Raw genomic sequence first — 27,201 nt, forward strand, 5'->3', positions numbered from 1 at the left:
TTTCAACTTAGAAGGGAACACTGCATCCTCCATGGCAGGAAATCTTCACTACCACTGGAAGTGGTGGCAAATCTTTTGTTTTCCTTGTAAAATAGAACAACTTGGCCCCCTCATCTTTAAAGCTAAGCCCATACCTGCCTGAAAATGACGAGACTTTCTCCCATCCCCTGAAAGTCCTCATATCCCCTCTTAGGTCTTTGCCAGAGCTGAAAGTACTCTGGTGTAGAGCTAAATTGCAAGGAGGATTGGACAGTCAAACAACAAACTGAGACATTCAAACTGCAGATTTGGAGAACCCACTTTTGGAAAATATTCAAAACATGACAGGGGGGATCTCTCTCTTTCTCTGGATACACACTCCTACTATAGTTCAAAGTAGTGGGCTGAATACATGTGAATAGTAGCCCAGAAATATGAAAAAACACATGTTATGCTTGCAAAACATTTCCAGCTCGTTCCCATTTGAAAGAAGCTCAGTTAACAAAGATAGGGACTGAGCAGGTTCTCACTGGCATATTGGAAAGGCTCTGTCATTCCAAGGAGGCAAAACTGGGCTAGAGAGGTCAGTAGTGTGACTCAATATATGGGAACCCAGAGCCCATTTGGCATTCTGAAGTCTCTGAGAGAGTAGACATTTCCCAATCTTTCCCCTTAAAATAGTGCTAAAAAATGGATCAAACCCATCCTGTTTGCAGGTGATTCAGTAAAGCACCAATGGGTGTCAACAGTATTTGATAAAGACATGAAAGAAACATTTATGATGTTGAGGCTGCATTCACAACTTTGCCTCTCCCAGATATATACTCAAAGTTAGCACATCACAGTAATCTCACTGGTCCTATTCAGGCACCATGTCTGAATATGGAATATAAACATTTGTAGGGGCTGCCAGGCAGAGAACTCAGACATGCCAACCTTCAATATCCCTTCATGTGCTAGCCAAAGGGAGAATGGGCAATTCAAAGGCCACAAAATGCTTCCAATGAGCACTTTATAAAAAGTATAAAAATGCAGAGAAAACCCTGAAGCTGGTTAAGTTTCCCTGTAAGTCAAGGTGAACCAGTGCATTATTGTTCCTTTGGAAATCTGCCCAGTTTTCCTAAAATGCAACATGGAGCCAGGAAAATGCATTGCTTTAGAAAGTGACTTCAGATACGATAAAACTTGGCACTCAGAAATGGGTATACTGAACATAAAAGTGTCATTCAGCCGAGTTCATAGTATGTGAATGGTCACTGGGTCAGCAAGGGTATTTAAATAATGAGAACGCACTGTAAAGGGCACATATAAGACCTCTCTCTACAATCCATTCACTACATAAGAAATCTATATTTGCTTCTATTTTGTTGTGCATCGTTGTCCACTTGCCCCTTGAGATTGCACTTCAAGATTGGATTGATGAAGAAAATTGTGTTCCGGGGTGATCACATTTTCTCAGCAAAGTATAATACTTTGTATCTTGGGAAACTGACAGACACTAGGAGTTGTAAGAGTGACCTGGCTCTGGAGGGTTGGGTGTATGTGTGAAGCAATTAGTGAAGAGCAACACAACCTTCCCCTAGTATCTGCAACATTTATTTAAGGAACTTTTTTTTTTTTAAGATGGAGCGTGCATGGTCCTTGCTGTACAGCTTCAGCAAAGGAGCTCTCACTGAGCAAAGGCAGAAATACCACACCATTTCATGGTCCTTTTGTTTAGCAGGATCTAGGAACACAAGAAACTGACAGGCCAATTGGTCAGTCTAGCTCAGTATTCTCTACAGTGAGTGGCAATGGCTCTCTGGGATGGAGTTTCTCTCAGCTCTACCAAGAGATGCTAGAGCAGGCATAGGCAAACCTGGCCCTCCAGATGTTTTGGGACTACAACACCCATCATCCCTAGCTAACAGGACCAGTGGTCAGGGATGATGGGAATTGTAGTCTCAAAACATCTGGAGGGCCACGTTTGCCTATGCTTGTGCTAGAGATTGAGGCTGGGACCTTCTGTATGCAAAGCAGATGCTCTTCCACTGTGCAAGACACCCACTTGTGTGAGTAGTGCAATATATAACCTGGGAATTTATATTTCATAGAATCATAGAATCATAGAGTTGGAAGAGACCACAAGGGCCATCAAGTCAAACCCCCTGCCAAGCAGGAAACACCATCAGAGCACTCCTGACATATGGTTGTCAAGCCTCTGCTTAAAGACCTCCAAAGAAGGAGACTCCACCACACTCCTTGGCAGCAAATTCCACTGTCAAACAGCTCTTACTGTCAGGAAGTTCTTCTTAATGCTTAGGTGGAATCTTCTTTCTTGTAGTTTGGAACCATTGCTCCGTGTCCGCTTCTCTGGAGCAGCAGAAAACAACCTTTCTCCCTCCTCTATGTGACATCCTTTTATATATTTGAACATGGCTATCATATCACCCCTTAACCTCCTCTTCTCCAGGCTAAACATGCCCAGCTCCCTTAGCCGTTCCTCATAAGGCATCATTTCCAGGCCTTTGACCATTTTGGTTGCCCTCCTCTGGACACGTTCCAGTTTGTCAGTGTCCTTCTTGAACTGTGGTGCCCAGAACTGGACACAGTACCCCAGGTGAGGTCTGACCAGAGCAGAATACAGTGGCACTATTACTTCCCTTGATCCAGATGCTATACTCCTATTGATGTAGGCCAGAATTGCATTGGCTTTTTTAGCTGCCGTGTTACACTCTTGGCTCATGTCAAGTTTGTGGTCAACCAAGACTCCTAGATCCTTTTCACATGTACTGCTCTCAAGCCAGGTGTCACCCATCTTGTATTTGTGCCTCTCATTTTTTTGCCCAAGTGCAATACTTTACATTTCTCCCTGTTAAAATTCATCTTGTTTGTTTTGGCCCAGTTCTCTAATCTGTCAAGGTAGTTTTGAAGTGTGATCCTGTCCTCTGGGGTGTTAGTCACCCCTCCCAGTTTGGTGTCATCTGCAAATTTGATCAGGATGCCCTTGAGTCCATCATCCAAGTCGTTGATAAAGATGTTGAATAAGACCGGGCCCAAGAGAGAACCCTGTGGCACCCCACTAGTCACTCTTCTCCAGGATGAAGAGGAACCATTGATGAGCACCCTTTGGGTTCGGTCAGTCAGCCAGTTACAAATCCACTGAGTGGTAGCATAGTCAAGACCGCATTTTACCAGCTTCTTTACAAGAATATCATGGGGCAGCTTGTCAAATGCCTTGCTGAAATCAAGGTAGGCTACATCCACTGTGCTCCCTTCATCTACCAGGCTTGTAATTCTGTCAAAAAATGAGATCAGGTTAGTCTGACATGACTTATTTTTCAGAAATCCATGCTGACTATTCGTGATCACAGTATTCCTTTCTAGGTGCTCACAGGCTGTTTGCTTAATGATCTGCTCCAGAATCTTCCCTGGTATTGATGTCAGACTGACTGGGCGGTAATTATTTGGGTCCTCTCTTTTCCCCTTTTTGAAAATAGGGACAACATTTGCCCTCCTCCAGTCTGCCGGGACTTCACCTGTTCTCCAGGAATTCTCAAAGATGACTGCCATGGTTCTGAGATCACATCTGCTAGTTCTTTTAATACTCTTGGATGCAGTTCATCTGGCCCTGGAGACTTGAATACATCTAAACTAGCCAAGTATTCTTGTACTATCTCCTTAGTTATTCTGGGCTGTGTTTCCTCTGCTGAATAATTTGCTCCAAATTCTTCAGGTCGGGCATTGTTTTCTTTATCGGAGAAGACTGAGGCAAAGAAGGCATTGAGGAGTTCAGCCCTTTCTGTGTCCCCTGTTTGTATTTCACCATCTTCTCCTCTGAGTGACCCCACTGTTTCTTTGTTCTTCCTTTTGCTACGAACATACCCATAAAAGCCTTTTTTGTTGCTTTTAACCTCTCTAGCAAGCCTGAGTTCATTCTGTGCTTTAGCATTTCTGACTTTGTGTCTACACGTGCTGGCTATTTGTTTGAATTCCTCTTTGGTGGTTTTCCCTCTTTTCCATTTTTTGTACACATCCTTTTTTAATCTTAACTCAGTTAAAAGTTCTTTAGATAGCCACCCTGGCTTCTTTAGGCACCTTCCATGTTTCCGTCTCATTGGTATTGCCTGAAGTTGTGCTTTTACTATCTCCCTCTTAACAAACTCCCAGCCATCATGAACTCCCTTTCCTTTTAGTATTACTGTCCATGGGATCTCACCCAGCACTTCCCTAAGTTTTATGAAGTCGGCATTCTTAAAGTCAAGAAATTGAGTCCTAGTATGCTTGGCTGCTCCTTTCCGCTGTATAGTAAACTTCAGAAGAGCATGATCACTCGCGCCTAATGATCCTTCCACTTCTACCCCACTAACCAGGTCATCCACATTGGTTAGGACCAGATTTAAAATGGCTGCTCCTCTTGTTGCTTCTCCCACTTTCTGGACAATGAAGTTGTCTGCAAGGCCAGTGAGGAATCTGTTTGACCTTATGCTCTTGGCTGAGTTTGACATCCAACAAATATCCGGGTAACTGAAGTCCCCCATTACTACTATCTCCCTTCCTTTTGCATGCTTGGCCATCTGTTCCAGGAAGGCATCATCTATGTCCTCCGTTTGGCTTGGGGATCTATAGTAAACTCCCACAATGAGAAAAAACAAAACAAATTCCTTCCAGTAGCACCTTAAAGACCAACTAAGTCAGTTCTTGGTATGAGCTTTCGTGTGCATGCACACTTCTTCAGATACTGAAGAAGTGTGCATGCACACGAAAGCTCATACCAAGAACTGACTTAGTTGGTCTTTAAGGTGCTACTGGAAGGAATTTGTTTTGTTTTGACTATGACAGACCAACACGGCTACCTATCTGTAACTCCCACAATGAGGTCACTGTTATTCTTCTCTCCCTTAATTTTGACCCAAATGCTCTCACTTTGGCTTTGAGGTTCTAAATCTTGGATCTCTTCACAGGTATACACATCCCTGACATATAACGCCACTCCTCCTCCTTTCTTGTCTGGTCTGTTTCTCTGAAATAGATTGTATCCCTCTATTATTACATTCCAATCGTGGGACTTATCCCACCAGGTTTCAGTGATGCCTATTATGTCATATTTAGTTTGCTGTACCAAGAGCTCAAGCTCATCTTGTTTATTTCCCATGCTTTGTGCATTAGTGTACAGACATTGAAGTCCATTAATCATTCCCCCGTGTCTCTTATTTAAGGATTTTTTACTCCCACCACTAGGTCTGCGTGCTGTTTGATCCATTTGGTCTATGACATTTGGATGATCATCTTCATCAATTGATAGACTCCTACCTTCAGGAGCACTGTCTCCCTCCCCCACATTAGTCAGTTTAAAGCCCTCCTGATGAGGTTTCTGAGATTTTTGGCAAAAACATTCCTCCCAACTGTTGTGAGGTGCAGCCCATCGCTTGCCAGAAGTCCATCTTCAGGAAACTGCAGTCCGTGATCTAAGAATCCAAACCGTTCCTGTTTATACCATTTGCGAAGCCAGCTGTTCACTTCCACTATTTTTCCCTCTCTCCCTGGGCCACGTCGTTCAATTGGTTGGCTCCAGACCCCGCCGCTTTGCAGCAATTTCCTTGATTTATTCGGCACAGTTTGGTGGTCCCCTTATGAAAACTGTATTGTCTACACTGCCTGGGATTTCTCCCAGCCCTCCAAAGAGATGCAAGGGATTGAACCTTGAACCTCCTGCATGCATGATCTATGACTCTTCCCCACATGTTCATGTGTTTTCTAATTCTTTCGAAGGGGTTGACTTGTCTAGTCCTTTCCGTCTAGCAAGCTTAAGAGAATGTGATAAACAGAACTCTCCCTGCTTGCCTTATGTACAGATGAGATACTATGTTATTGTCACTGGAAAATGTGAGTGACTCTACAGAGAGGCCCTAAGTTCTATTCAACCGAGAGAGCTGCCATTTTTTTTTGCAGCAGATGTTCTGTTCTTTATTATGCTGCTATTTCGCTATCTTGCTGCCATATAAAGGAGGAAGAAAAACAGGCTCTACTTAGGGACATCTATTGTTACAACATATATGCTGCAGCAAAGGCCATTAAAAAGAGATTTGCCCCCCTAATTGACTGGGGGGGGGGTTCCTGTTTACAACAGGAAGGCTATAACAAAACCTCAAACAAGGGGTTGTCTTTGCTCTTCCTGTTTTCTGCTTGTGATATATTGAAAAACAAATTGGGCATTTGCTGTACTGTTTAATCAGATCCAATGTATTAAACATTTTTAAATAAGGAGCCACAAGAGGTGGAGTGGAGTAGTGGGGACCCCGGTAGCCAAGCTAGAGATTAAATTGAGTGAAAAGGAAGGAGGAGCTCCAATTAACAGTGGGTGGAAGTCCTCATTTCTTAAAGTGGCACCATGGATGATTGGAGTCATGGAGGTTTCAAGTTCCTATGATTAATCTTCCCCATAGTTAATGGAAGTGCTCTAGTGCTAAATTCATGCACCAAAGGTTTTCTAGTTTGGGTCTTATTATGGACAGACACCTGTCTGATTGGTATAGATCAGCACACTATACACCTGACTAATTTCACTCTCATCCATTAAATATTTGCAACAATTGGGTATTTCCATATCCCTTCCCCACACTTTTGGGAGGCCATTTCACTCCACTTCCATTCATCTTCATTAACTTAAATTACTACAATAAAAGGAAAGTTGTAGGAAAATCTCATTTGTACTAGACAGATTAAACTTGCATCAATTTAAATTTGCTGCAATAATCAGTTCCTTATGATGGTGCTGTACTCTGGGGCCTTCGGCAGGTTTAGGAATATTGTGAGTTGGGTCAGGAGAAAATGGTGGAGTTGGAAGGAAGTGCTGCTGACTAGAGAATTTGGTATGTTACTGATGCAAGTTTGAAATAATCAAAAAGATGGAAACTCTTGAAGAGACAAAGAGGACAGCAAGAAGAGGACATCTCAGATATATTGATGACACCTGACATTTGGAAGGTAGAGCAGCAGGGTGTAAATATAGAGTTGTCTGTGGTGAAATATAGCCTATTATTCATTTCGATCCCTAGCTTGTCCTGCCCCATCTCAACCCTGCTTTAAAGGGAAAAAATGGGCGTTAGGCTGCTGTCAGCAAGAACTCAGCCCCACTGAAGCTCTTGAAGCTAGATCTTAAAAGTGTCAGGTGGGGTTTCTGCTTTGTATGCTGGTATCACCTACTGCCAATCAAAGGAGTAAAGTACAATGAAACCAGCCAAACTATCAAGTGACAATCCTTGACCACAATAGTCATGTGGTACTCCATGACACCTGTGTAAAAGCTTGCAGGCTAGACTTGCTCACACCTTTGAGCATAAGAGAGTTCTGTTGCTGCTGTGAGAGAATACTATCACTTTGGACTCCAACCTGACAGGACAAGAGAGAGCACATCAGTTACACTGCATAGATTGACAGCACAGATTGATTCAGATGTTATGGAAAAGGAGAGCTGTGTGTCATCAGCATACTGATGGCACCATGTTCCAAAAATCCTAATGATCACTCCCAGTGGCTTCATATAGATGTTAAATAGCATTGGAGACAAAGTCGTCCCCTGTGTAACCCCATAGCATAGCTTCTAGGGTGTCGAAGAGCATTCCCCTAATACTACTTTCTTGACTTGACCATTACACCATCATCTTTACTATTTGATCCCTGACTGGCTGAGATCATACAACTCCTGCAGCCAAGCTGGTGCCAACTGAAAAATAAGTACAGAAAGCAACAACACTTGCATATTTGAACTGGGGCTACAAATTGCAACAGAAATGCTGCAAATTATTATGGGAAACCAGTTTATATAGAACTCCTTAAGTATTAACAATGCACTTTCCATAATGACAGTAGCCTGAATGGCTTTTGCAAAGTCACTATTCTTCATAGTATCAAAATTCACAGGTATAAAGAGTATGTTGAAACCCAGGCTGAGCCCCTGAAAGAAGGCTTTAAATTAACAAATGTCCAATATCATAATAGCAATAACATCCAGGAAACCTACTAGTGTATTAAAACAGAAGGTCTTATTGACTAACGTAGAATCTATACTACATTACGAAATGGCAGATGTTAATGTTATAGCTTTGTGTAAATATATGTACTTTTATTAATTTTACAAAAGAAACACTATTGCCTGTTTTAATATATCTGTTCTGATTCGTAACTGTATCTCTTCAAATGTTTTAATGCACAGAGGCAAACAAAAAGTTCAATAAAATGCTACAATTTTGCAAGTTTGTACTGCTTTAATTGACATGTGTTTACATTTCTTTCAAAAGATAAAAATGGAAATATGCAAAAGTATTTATGTTGTAATCCTAAACACACCCTTATGGCAAAAAGCATCTGTGGCAATCAATGGGGCATACTTCTAAATAAATGTGTTTAGAGCTGAGATGTCAAACCATATGTAGAAGAACTGTAATGTGCCTTTCCTAAAAGGTGCCTGCAGTACTTCAGGCTAATGAATCAATCTTTAATAATATTAATGTCAAAATGTAATTTTAGAAGCAAGGTGGGAGTGCCTCTCTGGCTCATCCATTAGTATTTTTCCTTGCTGAATATTACTTAAGAAGCTAGCAGTCACACAGCTGATGTGGGGTATTTAACAGCATTAGCACTGCCAAATTTCTCTAATTTCTTTTCAGTATAAATCTCCTTAAGTGTCTACATCTTAACACTTCAGAAGACTAAAGACCTTGCATCCTGAGACTTTAATGGAAAACATAAACAGGCAGCGTGATATCTTCTGTTGTTACTGCACCTTGTATCTGAGCTCAAGAGTAATCATATTATTATTATTATTATTATTATTATTATTATTATTATCATTATTATTATTATTTATTAAATTTGTATATTGCCCTTCATCTGAAAATCACAGGGCAGTTTACAACATAAAAATAAAAAACGAGAACTCGAAAAACGTTACAAAAAACAAACATACTAATAATCCACAATCACATTTACAAGTCCACAGATCATTTAATAAGCCAAAGGTCTGGTTATATAGAAACATTTTTACTCAGCACCTAAAGAAATGTAATGAAGGTACCAGGCAAGCCTCCCAAGGGAGACCATTCCACAAATAGGGAGCCACCACAGAAAAAGCCTGTTCTCATGTCACTGCCCTCCAGACTTCTCATGAAGAAGGGCCTCAGATGATGATTGCAGGGTCTGGGTCAGTAAATATGGAGATAGGTGGCCCTTGAGGTATTGTGGTCCTGAGGCTTTATAGGTCAAAACCAGCACTTTGAATTGGGCCCAGAAACTGATTGGCAACCAGTGCAGTCAGGCCAGGATCAGAGTTATATGCTCAAACCATTTTGCCCCACTGAACAAGCTGGCCCCTAAGTGCCTCAGTCTTATCTGGAGTGAGCTTCAGTTTGTTGGCTCTCATCCAGACCATTACTGAGGCAAGACAATGTCTCATCCACTGCCACACCTGCAGATATAATGGAGAATTAGAGCTGTGTGTCATCAGCATATTGCCGACAACTTACTTCAAAACTCCAGATAACCTCACTCAGTGGTTTCATGTAGATGTTAAACAGCAGAGGGGATAAAACTCAACCCTGATGAAACCCACATAGAAGGCTCCACAGGGCCAAAAAGTATTACCCTCTGGAAATGACCATCCAAGTAGGACTGGAACTACTGCAAAGGGGTGCAACCCAACCCCAACTTGGACAGCCAGAAGGATATGATGGTTGACGATATTGAAAGCTGTTAGGTGATGGGTGGGTGTGTTCTTTGTTTTTTTCTCTTTTTTGTTGTTGTATTTGTTGGTGGGTTTGTACTTTTATTTTATGCTATTCTTTGTTCGTTTTTTCTGGTTTTTTCTTGTGATTTCTTTTTTCTTATGAAAAAAAGCTCAATAAAAATAACTTAAAAAAAAAAAAGCTGCTGAGAGGTTGAGGAAAAAATTAACAGGGACACGTTTCTCCTGCTTCTTTCCTGACAGAGGTCATCATACAGGGCGACAAAAGCAGTTTCTGTGCCAAAACTGGGCCTAGAATATTTTATATCAGACAAGTGTCTATTAACTAATGTTTAGATTACCCTACCACATTTGCAGTAGCCAGTTCCATGGGTATTCCCATAGAACAGTTACCTCTTCTGTTCCTGAGGTGCTGGAACTCTGCAGATGCCCTGAAACTTCATGATTTCTTTAGCTTCACTCAGGTGACTGTGAAATTAGTGTACCCTTGGTGTAAGCACAACACAGAGAGCAGCTCTTGGCATATTACTACTGCTACTGCTACTATTTATTATATTTCTCACTCACCCTTCACTATGAGGCCCCAGGTAGGACACAACAAATAAAAAATACAATATTTTTTAAAAATACTGAAACACATCTCAGGTGTCGAAGACCAGGCTATAGAGATGCATCTTCAGCATCTGATGATAACAGTCTTTCATTTACTGGGGGCTTAAGTTATTTAAGGTTTTAAACACTAATGTGAATTAGGCCCAGAGATCTCACAAGGTTGTTGTGAAGAGAAATGGCATATCGTTCAACCACAGCCATAATACATGTTACAAATAGCACCAGAACCATCCATAAGTAAATATAGTAGTCTTTTAAGCTAGCTTCTTTTACCAGCACTGTGTGGGGAATTTTTAATTTTATGATTTGCTATTTAACAAGATGCAGAGAGTTTGCACATGGTTAGCCAATAGTTTAGTACTTTACATAAATGCTTTACAAATGGTGACAGTAATTACAATTCCAGCAAATGGTTATTATCTGTCTCTTTGAAATTTTCCAGACTAAATAGAAATTTCATGCATACTGAGTACATTTGCACTAGTTCAATTCTCTCTTTCCTCCCCCCCTCAAAAATGCTTTATAAGGTAAGAATAATATTAATTTCAAATTACTATTCAAATATTATATGCACCCATTCATCACAAGTTGAATTTTAAAGGAAGTGAGGTTGCACTGTAAGCACATTCAGTGTTTGCATAATCCCTTGGAGAAATTTATCCCACCAATTTGTTATTTGCATATTTCTTACAAACCTTCATTTGATGTAATCTGTGCATTGATTTCCCCCCTGAAACATGTCTATGTATTCATTTGCACACATTTTAATGTTTATCTTTGCCAATAAGCACTTTTTATCGCTTGCAATATTTTTCTTTACACATTTTGCAAAATAAGTCTTGCTACCGAGCTGCAGTTTATAAAAGTTAGTCACCACGAGTACAAAGTACTACACAAGTTTTTATTGAAAAACAAAAAATAAAAATGGCATGGCAAGTTTGCTAACCCACTTTAAAGGAATGATTGGGCTGTGAAGCTCAGATGACTGTACTCTGTGTACTAAAACACACCGACTCTTTCACTCCTATGTGAGCTGAGATGACTCATCTTTAGCATCCAATGTGGCATCTCCCACTAGACCCATCTCAGTTTTGCATCAAATGCAGGACTGAAAAACAGGCATGCCTCTATTCGATGGGGCTGCCGGGAGAGAAAATGTTGTAGTGGGGGATGCTAAGTTGTCACCATTGTGGAAGTAAGATTCAACTGCCAAATCCAGTTACCTTTTGTACATGGAATGTGTCAGGTGTCATCTGTCCCTTTGCCCAAGGTAGCAAAATGTCTTGGGCCATGTAAGAATGGCAGAGGACAGGAAAATCTGGGCTCCCAGATTTTTTGGTAGTTTTCTTAGCTTTGACCTTGAGAGAATGAACCAGGCATCCCACAGGTCCCTGGCTGCAAGTCCCCGATTCTCATTTCCTTGCCTTGTTGTGTTGTACCTTGCCTAAACTCCCAGCGATAATGACCTTGGGCTGTTGCCTGACTTTGTCTCAGGGCAACACTTGGATCTAGACCAATTCTGTTTCTTGACCTTGGTTTGTTTGGACTGTGCTGCATCTGCCACCCTGCCCTTATTGGAGAGTATTTTTTGTGAAGGCTCACATTCTTCTGTAACTGGGATACAAGCCCCAGAGGGCATCTCCTGGAGCATGGGCAGGAAAACTAAAAGTCTCAGCCCTTTTGCTGGGTTCTGGTTACAGATAAATTGTAGGCTCTGCCAAGGAAGTAGTGGTGTCTAGGCCAGGAGTAAAATGCCTTTGTTAGTAGGAAGGGATTTATAGATCAATGACATTTTATTTGAGAGGTGTGGGCTACTTGATTGTTTTTCCTCTTATCTGCAAGGCTGTTGTAAAAAGACACAGGCTTTGGGGTAGATTATATGAGTTTTCTATCCTCACATTTATTATTATTTTTTTATGATGTGCAATAAAAAATATTCTAGCTGTTTCTGGCAACCGACCAAAACGTCGTAACAGTATAGTTTCCTGATTGTGTGCCTTTTCTGTGGCTAACAGCTCATCTTTAAACTATGCTGCAAACTCAATTTGTTTATCGTGCATGCCATAAAGATACAGCATAAAATGTGATACAAGTTTTTAAAGAGACCAAGGGTGGGGTCCACAAAAAACCGTGCAGGCAAGTGTCTGAAACTCTGTAAAATCCAGGCATCTTGAGTTTCTGTGCAACACCTACTACCGCTACGAGCCCACAGAGCAGCTGGAGTAGGTGCCTTTTGTGGGAGCCACAGATATTATATTCCACATGCCAGCAATGAGCTGCATAACAGAACATTAGAGTTGGAGGGGACCCAAGGGTCATCTAGTCTAACCCCCTGCAGTGCAGGAATCTCAAGTAAAGCATCCATAACAGATGGTCATCCAACCTCTGCTTAAAAAAACTCCATCGCTTCCTGAGGGAGGTGCACTTACTAGGGATGTTCCCAAAATTTTTGTCATCATTAGAATGGAATGCAGGGAAAAGCAAACTCATGTTAACAATAAAGGAGTGGGATGAAGATAATTGGCTCATCCTTAGGCCTAAGATCAACTAAAATGGCAGCACTGCAACAGTGGCAGAGCTAGCTGCTCCGGTACCTAGAGTGGTGGGGGTGAGGCTAGGCACCCATGGGGGCAGGGCTAGGTGACAGTGGGGGTCAGGTGAGCATCCCAGGGGTGCACCACCTGTGTTGAGCGTCCCAGGGGGGCGGCGCAGTGATGTTACCCCCCTCAGGGACGACACTCGGGGTGGATCACACCCACCACACTCACCTTCCTCCGCCAGTGCATTGAAAGGAACTCAGGTATAACTACAGATAGGTAGCCGTGTTGGTCTGCCATAGTCAAAACAAAATAAAAAAAATCCTTCCAGTAGCACCTTAAAGACCAACTAAGTTAGTTCTTGGTATGAGCTTTCATGTGGTATCTGAAGAAGTGTGCATGCACACGAAAGCTCATACCAAGAACTAACTTAGTTGGTCTTTAAGGTGCTACTGGAAGGAATTTTTTTATTTTGTTTTTTCAGGTATAACTGGGTTTGGTCAGACTTGAGCTGCTTTTGTTGATGCCAAGGAAAAGAAGGGAATGTGTACAGCACAACAGTTTGTGGTCAGTGTCCTAATGTTCAAAGCATCAAAGATTCTGGTCTGAGGCCACATACTTCAGATAATTTCAACAGCTGTTATCTCAAGTATAAGAACATGGGGCCAGCTCAAGACATTTTACCACCTTGAGCAAAGGACCAGATGGTGATCTTCCTACTTCATGTGATTTCTAAATGACTGGGCCAACAGTGACATCTTAGTTCAACAATGCATCCTCCATTGCACCTGAGGTCCGCAGGCTACGTTATAGAGTGTAGGGCAGACACACAGCACTCTCCTCCAACACCTTGCTGCCATTTCCTCCCCACCCCCTAGCATTTGCTTCCTAAGGTGGCCATTTTGCCTATCTCTGACAAATAATAAAACCAGCCTTACAGATATAAGCAGCAGATCATGCCCGTAAAACAATGAACATGGACTATTATAGTATGAGGTTCATTTCACTTGCTCACACAAGAGTAATGGCTTAAAATTACCATTCATACCAATGTTTGTTATGGTGATGCCCACTAATCGCAACGCAAAGCTGAACACCACAGAAGTGTATTGAGAAGCCTGGTACTGAAATTACTGGGATAAAACATCTTTCTGTTAAAATTAAAAGCTAAATCCCTATTGACCTCATCACAGTCAGCTTTCTCACAACGTACTATGCAAAATAGACTTAAATATTCATGTACTGAAAAACAATGTGAAAACAAAACCTTACTTGGCTGGTGAAAATAAATTCGCACAATAATAGCAATTTTTGGCATGTTGATGCCATGATTCTGTAAAAAGCTAGCCTTCTAAAAAGTGATAAACAGAGATTTACATATTGCTCAATAACTGATCTGCTTTGTTTGCATGTGGGGTTGGGCAGAGTATTCCCCCCTGCCTGTGATTGGTTTAGAAATTCTGATATCACAGAAGGCATAGGCAGGTCAGGGAGATATTTCTGTTTTTGCGAGGATGGGGGCAACCATAGAATTCTAAGGGCCATGAAAGTATTTGCTGTTGGGAAGCCATAGACTTTTTAACATTACCTCCATGTACTTTGGGTGGGTTCTCCTGGATCCATGCAGCAAACAGTTATTATCCACAGAGAAGACCCCCAAAGTTCTATTTTCAAGAGTGAAGATCCAGAACATGGAAAGCAAAATACAGGCTGTGAGTTTTTTTTTGCCTCCCTGTGAATCAATTTAAAGCCCAAATCTAGGGGTACACATTTCATTCTGCGTAGAAAAGCTAACCAGTAATATTTGCTTGGTTCTTTTTTTTTAACCCCACAACCCACCCTTCCCCCATGTGCCTTGATCAAGAAAAATATGCTACACTTTCAGGAAGCACAACATCAGGAAATGGGAATTTATTTACCTGAAATGAAAAACAGATTGTATACTTCAGGGATATATCCATTTGGAAGATGAACAAACTGTAGAGTTGACACTGGGCACTTGGGTATAACAAAGAAAGAATTTATCTTCAGTTTTGAGATGTAATTCAATCAAAGTGTCTTCCCTGCAGGCTTTTTTATGTCCCCGCATGATTCCCACATGATTTCAGTTTTACTGGCCAACAGGAACAAACTCAGGAAACAGCAACAAAATAGTTCAGAGGACTGGGGCAAATGAACAGTGAAGACGCGCCGGTGTTACATGTCTCAAATCAATTACGATGGAATTGAATTCTGAAGGCCCAGTCAGATGAAAGCAGTTTCAGCTTTCGAGACTGGAGACTCATAGACCCACCCTAACTATGTTCATTGGAGAGTTTTGTTTATGACAAAGGCAGTGGTGTAGCGGTAAATATTGACACACAGGAACTTACCATGGCAGCCTCATCCCCAGAGCCGCATCTCGAAGGAGATTCAAAAGATGCAAGGAGCTGTGCTATTCCACTGACATATTTTCGTATCAGCTGACAATGAGAGACTTCTAAGTTGGGGTTGTGGCCAACTTAGAGTAAACCCATTGAAATTACTTAATATTGTCTATTAACTTCAATGGTGCAGGGAGAAGAGAACAGGTTCAATTTTCCACCCTTTGACATCTCTGATGCTCCATCAAATTGGCTAACAGAATGCCGGGGGGTTAAGACAGATGTAATTCCCCCACAGATTTTAATTTACCTTTTGAGAATGATAGTTTTAGTTTGCCTTTTAGCTTTAAGATAAACTTGCCATGGCAATGATCTTCTATGAATTTTGAACTTGACAGCCACCTAAGCAAAATTAAATCTTTCTGAATTAAAAATAACTCTGAAAAGTATGGTGGTGGCATTATTTTGAACAGTTCATTTCGCTGCCATGAAGGAATGTAGATCCAAACTGAAATGTTTCCATTTCTCAATATAGTACCAGAATTTTCATTGCAAGTTTTCATTTTCCCATGACAAACCACTGATGGCAATATTTTTCCAAGCAGAAAATGGAAGGCTTTTTGTTGCGACTTCTGCAAAATAATTCAGTGGACTCAGAGATAATTGATTCATGCCAAGAGGGAATTTGGCTGTTTATGGTTTGTTAGATTATTTTAATATTGAGTTTGAATTTCACATCTTTTGCTTATTGACTTCTATTAAATTTCCATGCCTCATTGGTACTGTTCTCTACTGTTTTATACAAAGCTCTATGAGAAAGTAACTTTGTTATTCTGCAAATGTATGTAGGCTGGCAGGGGGGTAGAATCCAGGACTCAGAAATGAGCAAGCATCCATTTATAAAGCTTACAAGCTACTGTTTTAAAATACTAAAATCACCTATCACTATAGTTATGTACCTAGCACTGCATAAAGGATGAAAAACATTTGCTGCAGTGACGAAAATAAATCTTTAAAACATGTTGATTATTAATCCTCCCTATATTTCCTGCCTTTTTCTATCACAGAACCCAAGATGGTAAACATGTGTTTCTCAGGCAGCAACCCATCCAGGCACTGACCAAAGCCAGAACTACTTACTTTCAGCAAAATGGCAGCCTTGTGTTCAAGAGCTCCTGTGTTCCACATCTTCCTATCTGTGTGGGCAATAGCTGCCATGGAAGCCAGAGCTGGAGATGCCACAGGACTAGCAAGGTGCCAGCAACAGTTGAAGCAACTAATAATTCTAGAGCAGGGATGGGGAACCTGTAGCACTCCAACTGTGGATGTGTCATTCATCAGCCTCAGTCAGCACTGACAATGATTCACTGACTCCTATCAGGGATGATAGGAGTTGTAGTCCAGTGATGGCCAAACTCGCCCCTCCAGCTGTTTTGGGACTATAATTCCCATCATCCCTGACCACTGGTCCTGTCAGCTAGGGATGATGGGAGTTGTAGTCCTAAAACAGCTGGCGGGCCAAGTTTGGCCATCACTGTTGTAGTCCAACAACATCTGGAGACATCTGCTGGTATGCACTATTACTGCAGTGTTCAAGGATCAAACCATTGTATATGAACTCAGACATCTCTCATGTGTGTGATGTGAGGACACCTTCCTGCAAGATGGATTCTCTACCTCATGATGCAAGCATAGTGACTCAGACCTGACAGAGCACTCTGAAGCCTGGGTGCTACCAAGTAATAGATATGTCTACTGGATTCATGTGGGATGCTGTGGTAGTAGCTGTTGCCACTGCTTGTGTTGCAACATCTACATCAGAGGGCAGGATTGAGAAGTTAGACTGCAAGCCAGGCCCATGCAGCTTGTCTAAGGCCCGGGGTGGTGGAATCTTGTTAGAATAAGGTAAAAGGTAAGGCTAAAGGACCCCGGATGACTAAGTCCAGTCAAAAGTGACTATGGGGTTGTGGCGCTCATTTTGCTTTCAGGCTGAGGGAGCCAGCGTTTGTCTGCAGACAGCTTTCCAGGTCATGTGGCCAGCATGACTAAACCACTTCTGGCACAATGGAACACCGTGACAGAAACCAGAGCACACGGAAACACCATTTACCTTTCCGCAACTGCGGTACCTATTTATCTACTTGCACTGGTGTGCTTTCGAACTGCTAGGTTGGCAAGAGCTGGGACAGAGCAAGGGGTGCCCATTCCATCGCTGGGGTTCAAACTGCTGACCTTCTGATCAGCAAGCCCAAGTGCCTCAGTGGTTTAGACCACAGTGCCACCTGCATCCACTTTTCAGAATAAAGTTATAAACTCAAACAAAGAAGCAGTTTGTCCCTAGCAAGCCCCCTCCCCAACTAGCTTAGCCCTCCGAGGCCTGCTGCAAGGGTACCCCACTGCCCCCCCATTCTGAACGGGCCTACTGCAAGCTGTCTATGTAGAGCCCTGCCCTGTTATGCCTGTTCAGTCAAGAAACAGAGCGCATTGAGCAAGTTAGATTTGGGTATCAGCCACAATAGTGTAACATAGGTCTGGGCAAATCTGTCCATTTTGGTTTAATTCAGTTTCTCATTTTCCCAATCTCAAGTTCAGTACTCCACATTTCTTCATTGTCAGAAATGACACGATTTCTCTAAAATCCACATTTTTATTCCTCCAAATATAAAGCTGAATTTTGAAGGATAGCTGTGTTTTAGCTCATGTATAGTTTTGTAAAGCACAAATTAGGTAGTTTCACGTTGAAAGGCTAACGAAACCAATTTTACCTCCCATCCCTAGCATGGCATCCCTTCGTTAATGCTGCAATGGACTGGGTACAATACGCCGTTTTGTCATTTTGTTTCTGTCATTTCCTTCCCCGCTTTCATTTGTGCGCCATCCTCAGCAGCTCTGCTAAGCCATTTGATTTCCCATAAACTGTGAAGAAAGTCAGCCCACTGTGTTGATAATGGGTCTTGATTAAGCTGTAGCTGGGACAGACAGTAATCCTTCCATGCAAGAACCTAAGGCACCAAATAAGTTGGATGTCAAGGACGTTTTAAGCTAAAGTAGGCCATTAAGCTCTTCCTGAACAGAATGAACCATTTACAGTGGTACAACACTGAAATCATTTGTAAGGATTGTAAAGATGGAATCGGAAACAAAACACCTCATGAAACTCAGGATACCGGGGGAGGGGGGGAGAGGCTGTACTTTCAGAATGATGTGGGATGTGAAGAATTCAAATGACAGGAGCAGAGAGGAAAAATATTGAGAAAATTCAGTAGTATGGTAATCTGCTAGGAGGTGGGAGACCTGTGGAGATGAAGATCTAGTACCCCTGGCATGTTGCCAGCAGACGTTCTACCCTTGGAATATTGATGAAATAATCATCGCTTAAGAAATAATATCACCAGCTGTACAATTACATATTTAGATACATGGAAGCTTTAGCGCAACCAGAGAACGCAACACATGGGGCAGGAAGACTGATTAAAATGGCAATTTATACAGCACATTGGTGTTGAGCAGCAGCATAGAAATGTTAGCAGATAAGAACATAATGAGGGCTAAAAGGTTCTTGACATGTGAAAACGGCGCCTAGTGATAGCATTTGTGCTCAATGAGAGAAATGCATTAGTTCTGAACAGCTGTTGAGATGTGATAGAAATCAAGCAGGGAGATGTCATTAAAATATATATTAAATCATCTGCCTATCAGTGCAGAGGGGGAAATAATATATACTTATAGCAAGCTCACTCTCTGCATGTAAGTCCTTCTGGAGATGAAATAGTACCATGTATGCGCAGGAAGTACGTCAGGTGGGGGTTGCAGTAATACATTTTTTAAAAACTCTAATGGGGAAGAAAACACAAAACCACAAAGTAAGGGTTAAACATACTCAGTTAGCACAGACTGCTGCAGGGACAGGACAGAAAACTGGGAAAGGGAGTGAAAGGCAATATCCTGAAAAAGGGCTTGGCTTGTAGGGTTGAATCCTGTAGAGGAGCTCTTCACACTACACAACCTGTCACAGGTGCCACTTCTTTCCTTCTTGGCAATTACATGCATGCAAGGCAGCTTTTAATCCTTGTTTTTATTTATAGATTAAAAACGATTCATCTAGTCCCCACATTTCTGACTTGTAAGTATGATTTAATAAGAAAGGAGGGGAATGTGCAGAATCCCCAGAGCAAATGTCACTACACTTTTCTTTCTGACTCCCTTGAAAATCCTCAGATCTTCCAGCTTGACAAAGAACTCCAAACGAACCACAACATTTCATTTTAGCTGAAACCAATGGCTGGGTTGTAAAACGTCACTAGCGGGTCCGTTTGTCTTTTGTCTGAAGTGAAGCAGCTACACACAGGGAAAGGAAGCAGTGGCAATTGTCCTGACCAGACTCAGCAGCAGCTGCTAGGATTACGAGACCAGGCTAAATGGGAAGAGGGCCTCATAGGGGCCTCCGCCTCAGTCTTTCAAAATGTCATGTGAGATTTCCCAAGCGCTAGTGGCATCTTTGCCACAGGTTCGGTGAAGTCCTGTGGGACTTGTGCCTAACCACAATCTTACAAGCTGTGACGATTTGCTACGCAGTAGGCAAAAACCAAATGGATCCAGCCAATCAGCCAAATGGACAAAATTCCTACCAGGTCCCTGCCTCAAAAGCAGACGACCCCATGACAGGCCAAGCAAGGTCAATGCGAACAACCCTAAATATAGGGAGGGTGGGCGGGTGAAAAGAGGAAGCTCAACGCTGCACGCAAGGAATATAAATCTTCTGGCTGTCAGTCACAAAATGGCAACATCAAATTCTCCCCAACGACAAGAGAAGCCCAATCGCAACGGCGGCCGGCTATCTTTACCCGCCCAGCAAAAGTGGGATGTCTTGTTAGACCCCACTGCAACACGTGCTCTCCATGGAGGAGAACACACTTAAGTAGCTGGTGGAAATGTGATGGGACACAGGATGGCAGAATGGAGTGACAGCGGCAGCAGTTCCGCCGCTTTACCTCAGGTGGCGAAAGGAGGCACATTTCACAGAGAGCGAAAATATCCAGGAAACGGGGCCCCAGATTTGGCTCAGCAGGACTATTACTAAACATTTAAATAGCTATTTACTGCCTGAAAAGCTTGACAAATTGTGGAATATTTGAGAATGTGTTTAGCTCTGCTAGGTGGATTCGTATTGAATACACTCATGTGGGTCTGTAGATGTAATTAAATACATTGTGCTTAAATATTTAAATGGGTTTTTTAAGAGCTAATAATAGCTTTTGCTATAAAAATGCTTATTTGCAATTATACTAAACAAAACACTGGATTTTTTTTTTTAAAAAAGCACTTTTAATGGAAGAGTTTAAGGAACGCAGTTAATAATACGTTGAAGTTTCGTGGTTTTAAGAAAAATGCTCAGTAGGTGGAGTTTGCCAGAAGCATGAACATTTGCTGACCTGTCCATTAATTTTGGAACCAGTTTGATGGTTAAACTGGATTTGTGGGCCACTGATTAAGAGGCTGTCAGTGAATCAACCTTGCTGGTCCCACTTTGACCCTGGAGATGTGAACATGAAAACAATGCCCTCGAGAATGTAACTAGTGCTTTCCATTACCACTGCATTACTGAAGCTAGCCTTAAAATACTAGGATGCTGGGTTTCTAGGAAAAATGGCTATTTCTTCCAGGTTGCACTTCTCTCCTTTCATTTCAAATGTTTATGAAGCTTCTGGTCGTGGTTCACACAAAAGATTTCTGTCACTATGGTGAATAGGAGGTCGAAGACTCTCCTGCATGTGTGTAAAATCAAGGAAGATGAAGACTGCAGTAATAAATGGTGGCTATTCAACTGCCCAGTCCAGCCCAATTCAATGATGACATTGGCCAGGACTGTGAGAACCTGCATGGGTTGTGCTTTCCATACCAAACTAATTCCATTACAGAGTATATCTGCCTGGGTTTGCTTATTATTTTACAGTTTTGCTTGCGCGTCTTTAAGGTCTGAAAACATCTCCGGCAGTTCACTTTCTCTCTTGGTCATCCCCCCATAAAATCAGGCGCAAACTGTAGGCTAGCTCTGCCTGGGACAGGCGTGCAGTGCTGCTGTGGCTGGTGCACCACACCTGAGAAGGGCAGGCAGCAGCATTGCCACGACTCTCCTCTCTCTGCCCCAGGCTGCTCCCCGCTACGCCACGGGCAACGCTGGACTTTTTGTCCTGTATTCATCCCTTTCCTTTACTCTGAAAACTTGTCAATCCATGGTGGTGTCACCATATAGACCAACATGGTGGAACCAGGTGGCCAATCCCCCCCCCCAAAAAAAGAGGGGGCAGTTAAGTAGCAGAAGCATAAAAGAAATGGTAAAAAATAAATTCCAGCTACCCAAAAGAAGGTACATTTATTGTCATTCAATATGTTCCATTGAAAGCAATGCAGTACTCATTTCTTTCTATAATATGCTTGGAACATTTGCTCATTGACTACTAAATATTTTATCCACTGTAGAGAAAGCTACACAGGATCCAAACAATGAAAGGAACTCATCCTCTTGATGCTTTAGCACGCGCTTCTTTAAATGCTGGCTATTATTTAAGGGGAAGTGTCTCATATCACACTGAATTGCTTGGAGAAGCTTAATTGTAAGATACAGTGGACGCTCAGGTTGCGAATGTGATCCGTGTGGGAGGCATGTTCGCAACCCGCAGCATCCGCAACCCGCAGTGCCACATCTGTGCCCATGCGGGCTGCGATTTGGTGCTTCTGTGCACGCACAAAGGGCGATTTAGCACTTCCGCGCATGTGCAAGCGCCAAAACCCGGAAGTAACCCGTTCCGGTACTTCCAGGTTTCAGCGTGTCCGTATCCTGAAAACACGCAACCTGAAGCATCTGTAACACAAGGTATGAATGTTCTCGAGGAATTATCACTTTTTGATAACTGAACATAGCATATGCACGTAATGAATCGTTCTCCTTTTCCTCTTCCCCTCAACATCTGGGTACTATTTACCCTGCCCCCAACCCCCAAATGAGGGGAATTTTGGAAGCGGAGGGCACACCATCTCACCAAATCAGGTGAGACTGCCTACCTTAGGGGCAGCAATGGTGACAAGTCCTCCTCTTTTTATCTTTGTAATGCCACTGCTTGTGAGGGGGGCAGGTAACTTCTCCCCCCCCCCCACCACGTTCCCTTCAATTCTTAAAGTCACAGTGATTGGAGCTTTTGCACTGTGTGCAGCTGCTTTCCTCCACTTCCAGTATCTGGAGCCATGACATTTGCTTCCAGAACCAGGAGAAGCTGGAACCAGCAGAGAGAGGAGAGGAAGCCCTCTATCACCCTCAAAGGCGCATGACTGCAAAAGCTTTTCATTCCCTGCAACTAAAATAAATGCCCCCTCTAAAACGAATCCAAGCAATTTGATTCCACGCCCCCACATCTTTGTAAACAACTGACCTTCCTTTCCAGTTAACCCTATTCAGATAGCCATGGCAATTTGGGGGTGGCCAATCGCGAACAAACATTCTATGTGCTAGCACTGTCGCACCAAATTCTGCATTAGATTAGGGTGGCTGCTAAGAGAGGGCAGACAGAAAGCTCAAACTAGTGCTAACAATATAAATGGAACAATTATTCTGGGTATGTCTCAAGCTGTGAAATACACACATCCACACTATGGTACCAATTTAAATAGACCAAGGTTTACGGCATTATACAAAACTGACAATGGATTGAAATTACTAGGATTCTGAAAAATCATACTACTGTAAAAGCAAAGGAGCCCTTTAATTAGATGACTCCCACTCTCTCTCTTAATTGCATCGGAATATGCAAAACAGATTTACAGCTAGCGGCCTAAACACATAACACTACTTTAGAGTTAATTACAAAATACCATTATAATTTTTTCAAGGTGGAATTGCTGCTGTTAATGCTATAAATATAAAACATGTGCAACACTTTATATGAACTATATTTTTGGAATATATGGTTTCTACCAAATAATTTCATCACTAGTTATGAAAAAACATTTTCTCCCTTTCTCACTTCCATCTGTGGCAATATCAGGGGGAGGGGGAATGCAGATTTCACATATTGTGTAGATGAGCCAACTATTGGACAAGTTTTCTATGCTTTTCATTTTACATTACTGAGTGTCTGAGAGACAATAGAGCCTTGGTAGATTCTGGCACAGCTATAGCATTTAAATAGTTTAATAGTCAATTAAAAAATACTTAGTAGCACCTGGCTGCTGTTTAATTTGCACCGCTTTGAAGAGAAAACACGTTACTTAAAGCACTTAACAAGTCTAAAATCCTGGCTGGAAAACACAGGAAGGAAAACATTGCACAGGGTTTTCTAGAATGCACATTAACGTAGAAACAATGGCTTTAAATTAGAAGTCACCACTGCAGTATGGCCTAAGGCGAAGAACCTATAATCACGGATGAAACATAGCTCCTATCCTATAAAGCAGCACACTGCCTTAGGCTTAGACATTTACTCCATCAACATTATCCATAACGCATGTCCTGCCCTGCAAACAAGTCACCATTCCTTTACAGAAACACCAGAAAAGACAATGAACTGTGGATGAGCAGACAGGCAATACACCTTTAGTAAAATACTATAATCAAATGGCAAAACTTTGGTTCAAGTGCTATGCTTGCTTATTTCAACTATGTTCAAGTCAAAAGAACTAGCAGTTGTTATTTTAAAATTTGTGGAGCCACAGTACTATCCAAGAAAGGCTTAAGTCACAGTGGTTGTGGTTAGACTTCATGCTGAACCATGGCTTAGTGCTACGTGAATGAGCCTAGCTTCCTCCTGGGCATGCGTGCTTACCATTCGTGCGGCTGAAAGAAGCAGTTTGGAAGCGTCATGCCTTCCTGCCATGCCCAAACTAGTTCCAGCACGCCCGATTCACAGCCCGTGGTTTGAAGCTGGCTTGTTTTGAATCTCACAGCTAATGTTAAGCAACAATAGCTGGCCCACACAACACAAGAAGCTGCTAAAATGGGAAGAAAAATGTTTTTGAAGGCCACATAAGAAGATCGGGCAGCAGTGGTGGCAGGGAGTCCAGGAGGAGACTAGGTTCGTTCCCATAGCATCAAATCATTGTTTTGCACAGAAATGGGGAGCCTGCGGCTCTCCAGATGTTGCTGCACTACACCACCCACCCATTGGTCATGTTGGAGTCTTAGCAACATCTGGAAGGCTACAGGTTACCTATCCAAGGGTTAGTGTAGTACCTGGATGAGATAAAAGTCAAACACAGCTTAGTGAATCTATGCAAAACTATTGGACCTACCTTTCGTGAGGCTCCTCTCACCAGATCCTTGACATCCGTCCTCATCATCACATTCTCCGCTGGATCCCACCTCTTCATTCATTCCATTCCCACTGCCGCCGTCCCTGATAGCCATTCTTTCCGACTTTAAGTTTGTTTTCTCCGTCGCCCCCTAAAACGTAAAATAAAAAGTTGGCTATCGTTTTAATGATTTTCTACAGTCTTCAAAGGAAAGGTGCTGGGGGGGGGGTGTTTCCTTATTTCATTGGCCCGTTTCCCCATTGGAAGCCACGTTCTTGCAATTTCATATCAGCCCATATCAAACAGCACAGAGTCACTGAATGGAAGGTGGGACGTTATTGAAGAGCTCATAAATGAGACCCTGGGCATTTGAGGTCCTGGAATGCACATGTGGCTCAGTGAAATCTCCTTCCCTCTCCAACGTCAATCTTTCACTTTACAGCATCTTTCACTCGCAGCTTCTCTGATGTTAGGTTGTCAGGGGGCTGTCATTTTTCAGCCACTTCCTTTCCCCACTTTCCTGAAGTCAGTAATTGCATTGGCTAGGAGCTGGAATATGACACAATGAATGTTCAGTGAAAACCCCCAGGGATAAGGCTAGCTATAGATGTGGCTCATAAGAACAGAATAAGGACCCTACTGGATCATAACAAAAACCTATCCGTTCCAGTATCCTGGTCCCATAACAGACAACCAGATTCCTATGGGAGCGGAAGAGCACTCTTCCTGCTTGCGTTCCCCAGCAACTGGTATTCAGAGACATACCGCCTTGGATCCTGGAGATAATACAACCATCACTACTAGTAGGCATTAGCAACCTTATTCTCCATTCTTTTAAAGCCGTTCAAGTTGCTGGCCATCACATAAAACCAAATTCTGGAGTCTAAACATACACTATATGTACTTCCTTTTGGTCCTTTTTACAGGACACACACCTTACTGAACCACCATCTTGAGGTCAAAGACTTATGGGAAAACTGCCACATATGTTGATTTTTACTTGTTTTCCCCAAGTAAGGATTCTGGACCCTAAAGTCTCGAGGTTCCTGCACTGCTGCAGGATGCACCATATACACAAAAATTCTGTTAAGGAGGAGGGGTAGTAGTAGAGGCAGGCTGACTTTCAGAGTGCTGGAATGTTACTGATGGGACCACAGTAGTCCTCTTTTTTGGGGGGTTCTTTTGTTTGCCGAGACCTCCCTCCTTAAGCTGGAGGCAGAGGAAATGAAGATCAGGTTGCAAAGAAAGACTTCTGGGTATTTTCCTTGGGACAGGGTGAGGAACTAGTGCTGCTCCAGACGTTGTTAGACTATAGTTCCCAGGCAATATAGCGCAATGTTGGTGCTGATGAGCGATGGAGTTCAACACTGACCCTTGGAGTCCCTCTCAACTCTACAATACAATCATCCAGAGGGCCACAATACAATCAACATATTTGCAATCAGTATAACCTTTTTTTTTGTTATGCAAATATCACCCAGAGAGAAGTACAGTGGTACCTCGGGTTAAGAACTTAATTCGTTCTGGAGGTCCATCCTTAACCTGAAACTGTTCTTAACCTGAAGCAGCATTTTAGCTAATGGGGCCTCCTGCTGCCACTGCGCCGCTGCTGCACGATTTCTGTTCTCATCCTGAAGCAAAGTTCTTAACCCGAGGTAATATTTCTGGGTTAGCGGAGTCTGTAACCTGAAGGGTATGTAACCCAAGGTACCACTGTATTGGGACCACAGCAGGTAGGGAGGGAGAATTTAGCTCTTCCTATTCTATAGTTCTGACAAGCCTTTCTGAAGCTGTTGTTTGCTTTTCAAGGCCTCCACTAGCGCAAGTGGGATGAAAAGCATAAATATCACTGAAAATTTTGAGGGTTTTTTCTCTACCTTTAGTCTCAAAACTTCAGCTTCCCTTTGTATGATCATTTACAACAATCATCATTTTGCTCGGGCTGCTTTCATTTTGAATGGTTTGAAACGTCAGTATTGTGTAGCTGTTCTAGTTACGGGGTGTATAGCAGGAATTAGAAAGGATTATCAGTTTCCCCCATAACATCTCCTCCCCCTTTTTTCATCAAAAGAGACTGTGTAGTCACTAACTACTCCCCCTCCCACTGTTCATTTTTTTAAAATTACTTCTGAGGTGACCCACTAGCTGTTTCCCTGAAGACTGGACAATGGTGAACACTGCAAGAAATGGACAATTGCTTTCTTATGCTTACAGCATTCAAACAATGGAGGAGGTAGGTGGTAAGACTAGACGCATACTGAGTATGTTGACATATACTTACATTACACACCATTCAGTGATTCATCACAATCTTTCATGGAAGGCAACAAAAGCATGCATCATCAACAAATGCTCCTTTCTTTTGGAGAAACACAGGGTAATTATTCAGCCCTATTGCAAAAAGTTCACGGTGTCACACTTTTTACAGATGGGCATCAGAGACATGATTTGTGTCAACACGACAATATCCAATTGTAGTTCAATTTTATTTTTAAACAAGCAGCTTGATGTTCATCATTACTATTATTCATTATCTGAAAGCCTGATGTCATTCCGACATGGTAGAACGAGCTTGCTTTTAAAAGTCTTTTTATACATGATGAAGGATTGCTTCACTGTCTCACAGATTTCTGTTGTGTTTTGGCTGTAAGATAACTAGACACAGTCAGCTTTCTACGGCCTTCCTGTTGAATAAATGCTTATGTTT

At 42.3% G+C, this 27,201-nt stretch overlaps 1 protein-coding gene across 2 annotated transcripts in view; it reads right to left on the reverse strand.

Moving 5' to 3' along the window:
• Window positions 1-27,201, reverse strand: part of LOC309341766 (glypican-5-like) — a 408,077-nt gene that overhangs the window by 87,732 nt on the left and 293,144 nt on the right. For both annotated transcript variants that reach the window (XM_081861554.1, XM_081861555.1), the window contains one exon: window positions 24,495-24,645. In XM_081861554.1, coding sequence (XP_081717680.1) covers window positions 24,495-24,645 — 151 coding nt within the window. The remainder of the gene's footprint in view (window positions 1-24,494; window positions 24,646-27,201) is intronic.

Source organism: Podarcis erhardii, assembly GCF_964252035.2.
Source record: "Podarcis erhardii genome assembly, chromosome: 5".
In the NCBI taxonomy this organism is placed as follows: Eukaryota; Metazoa; Chordata; class Lepidosauria; order Squamata; family Lacertidae; genus Podarcis; species Podarcis erhardii.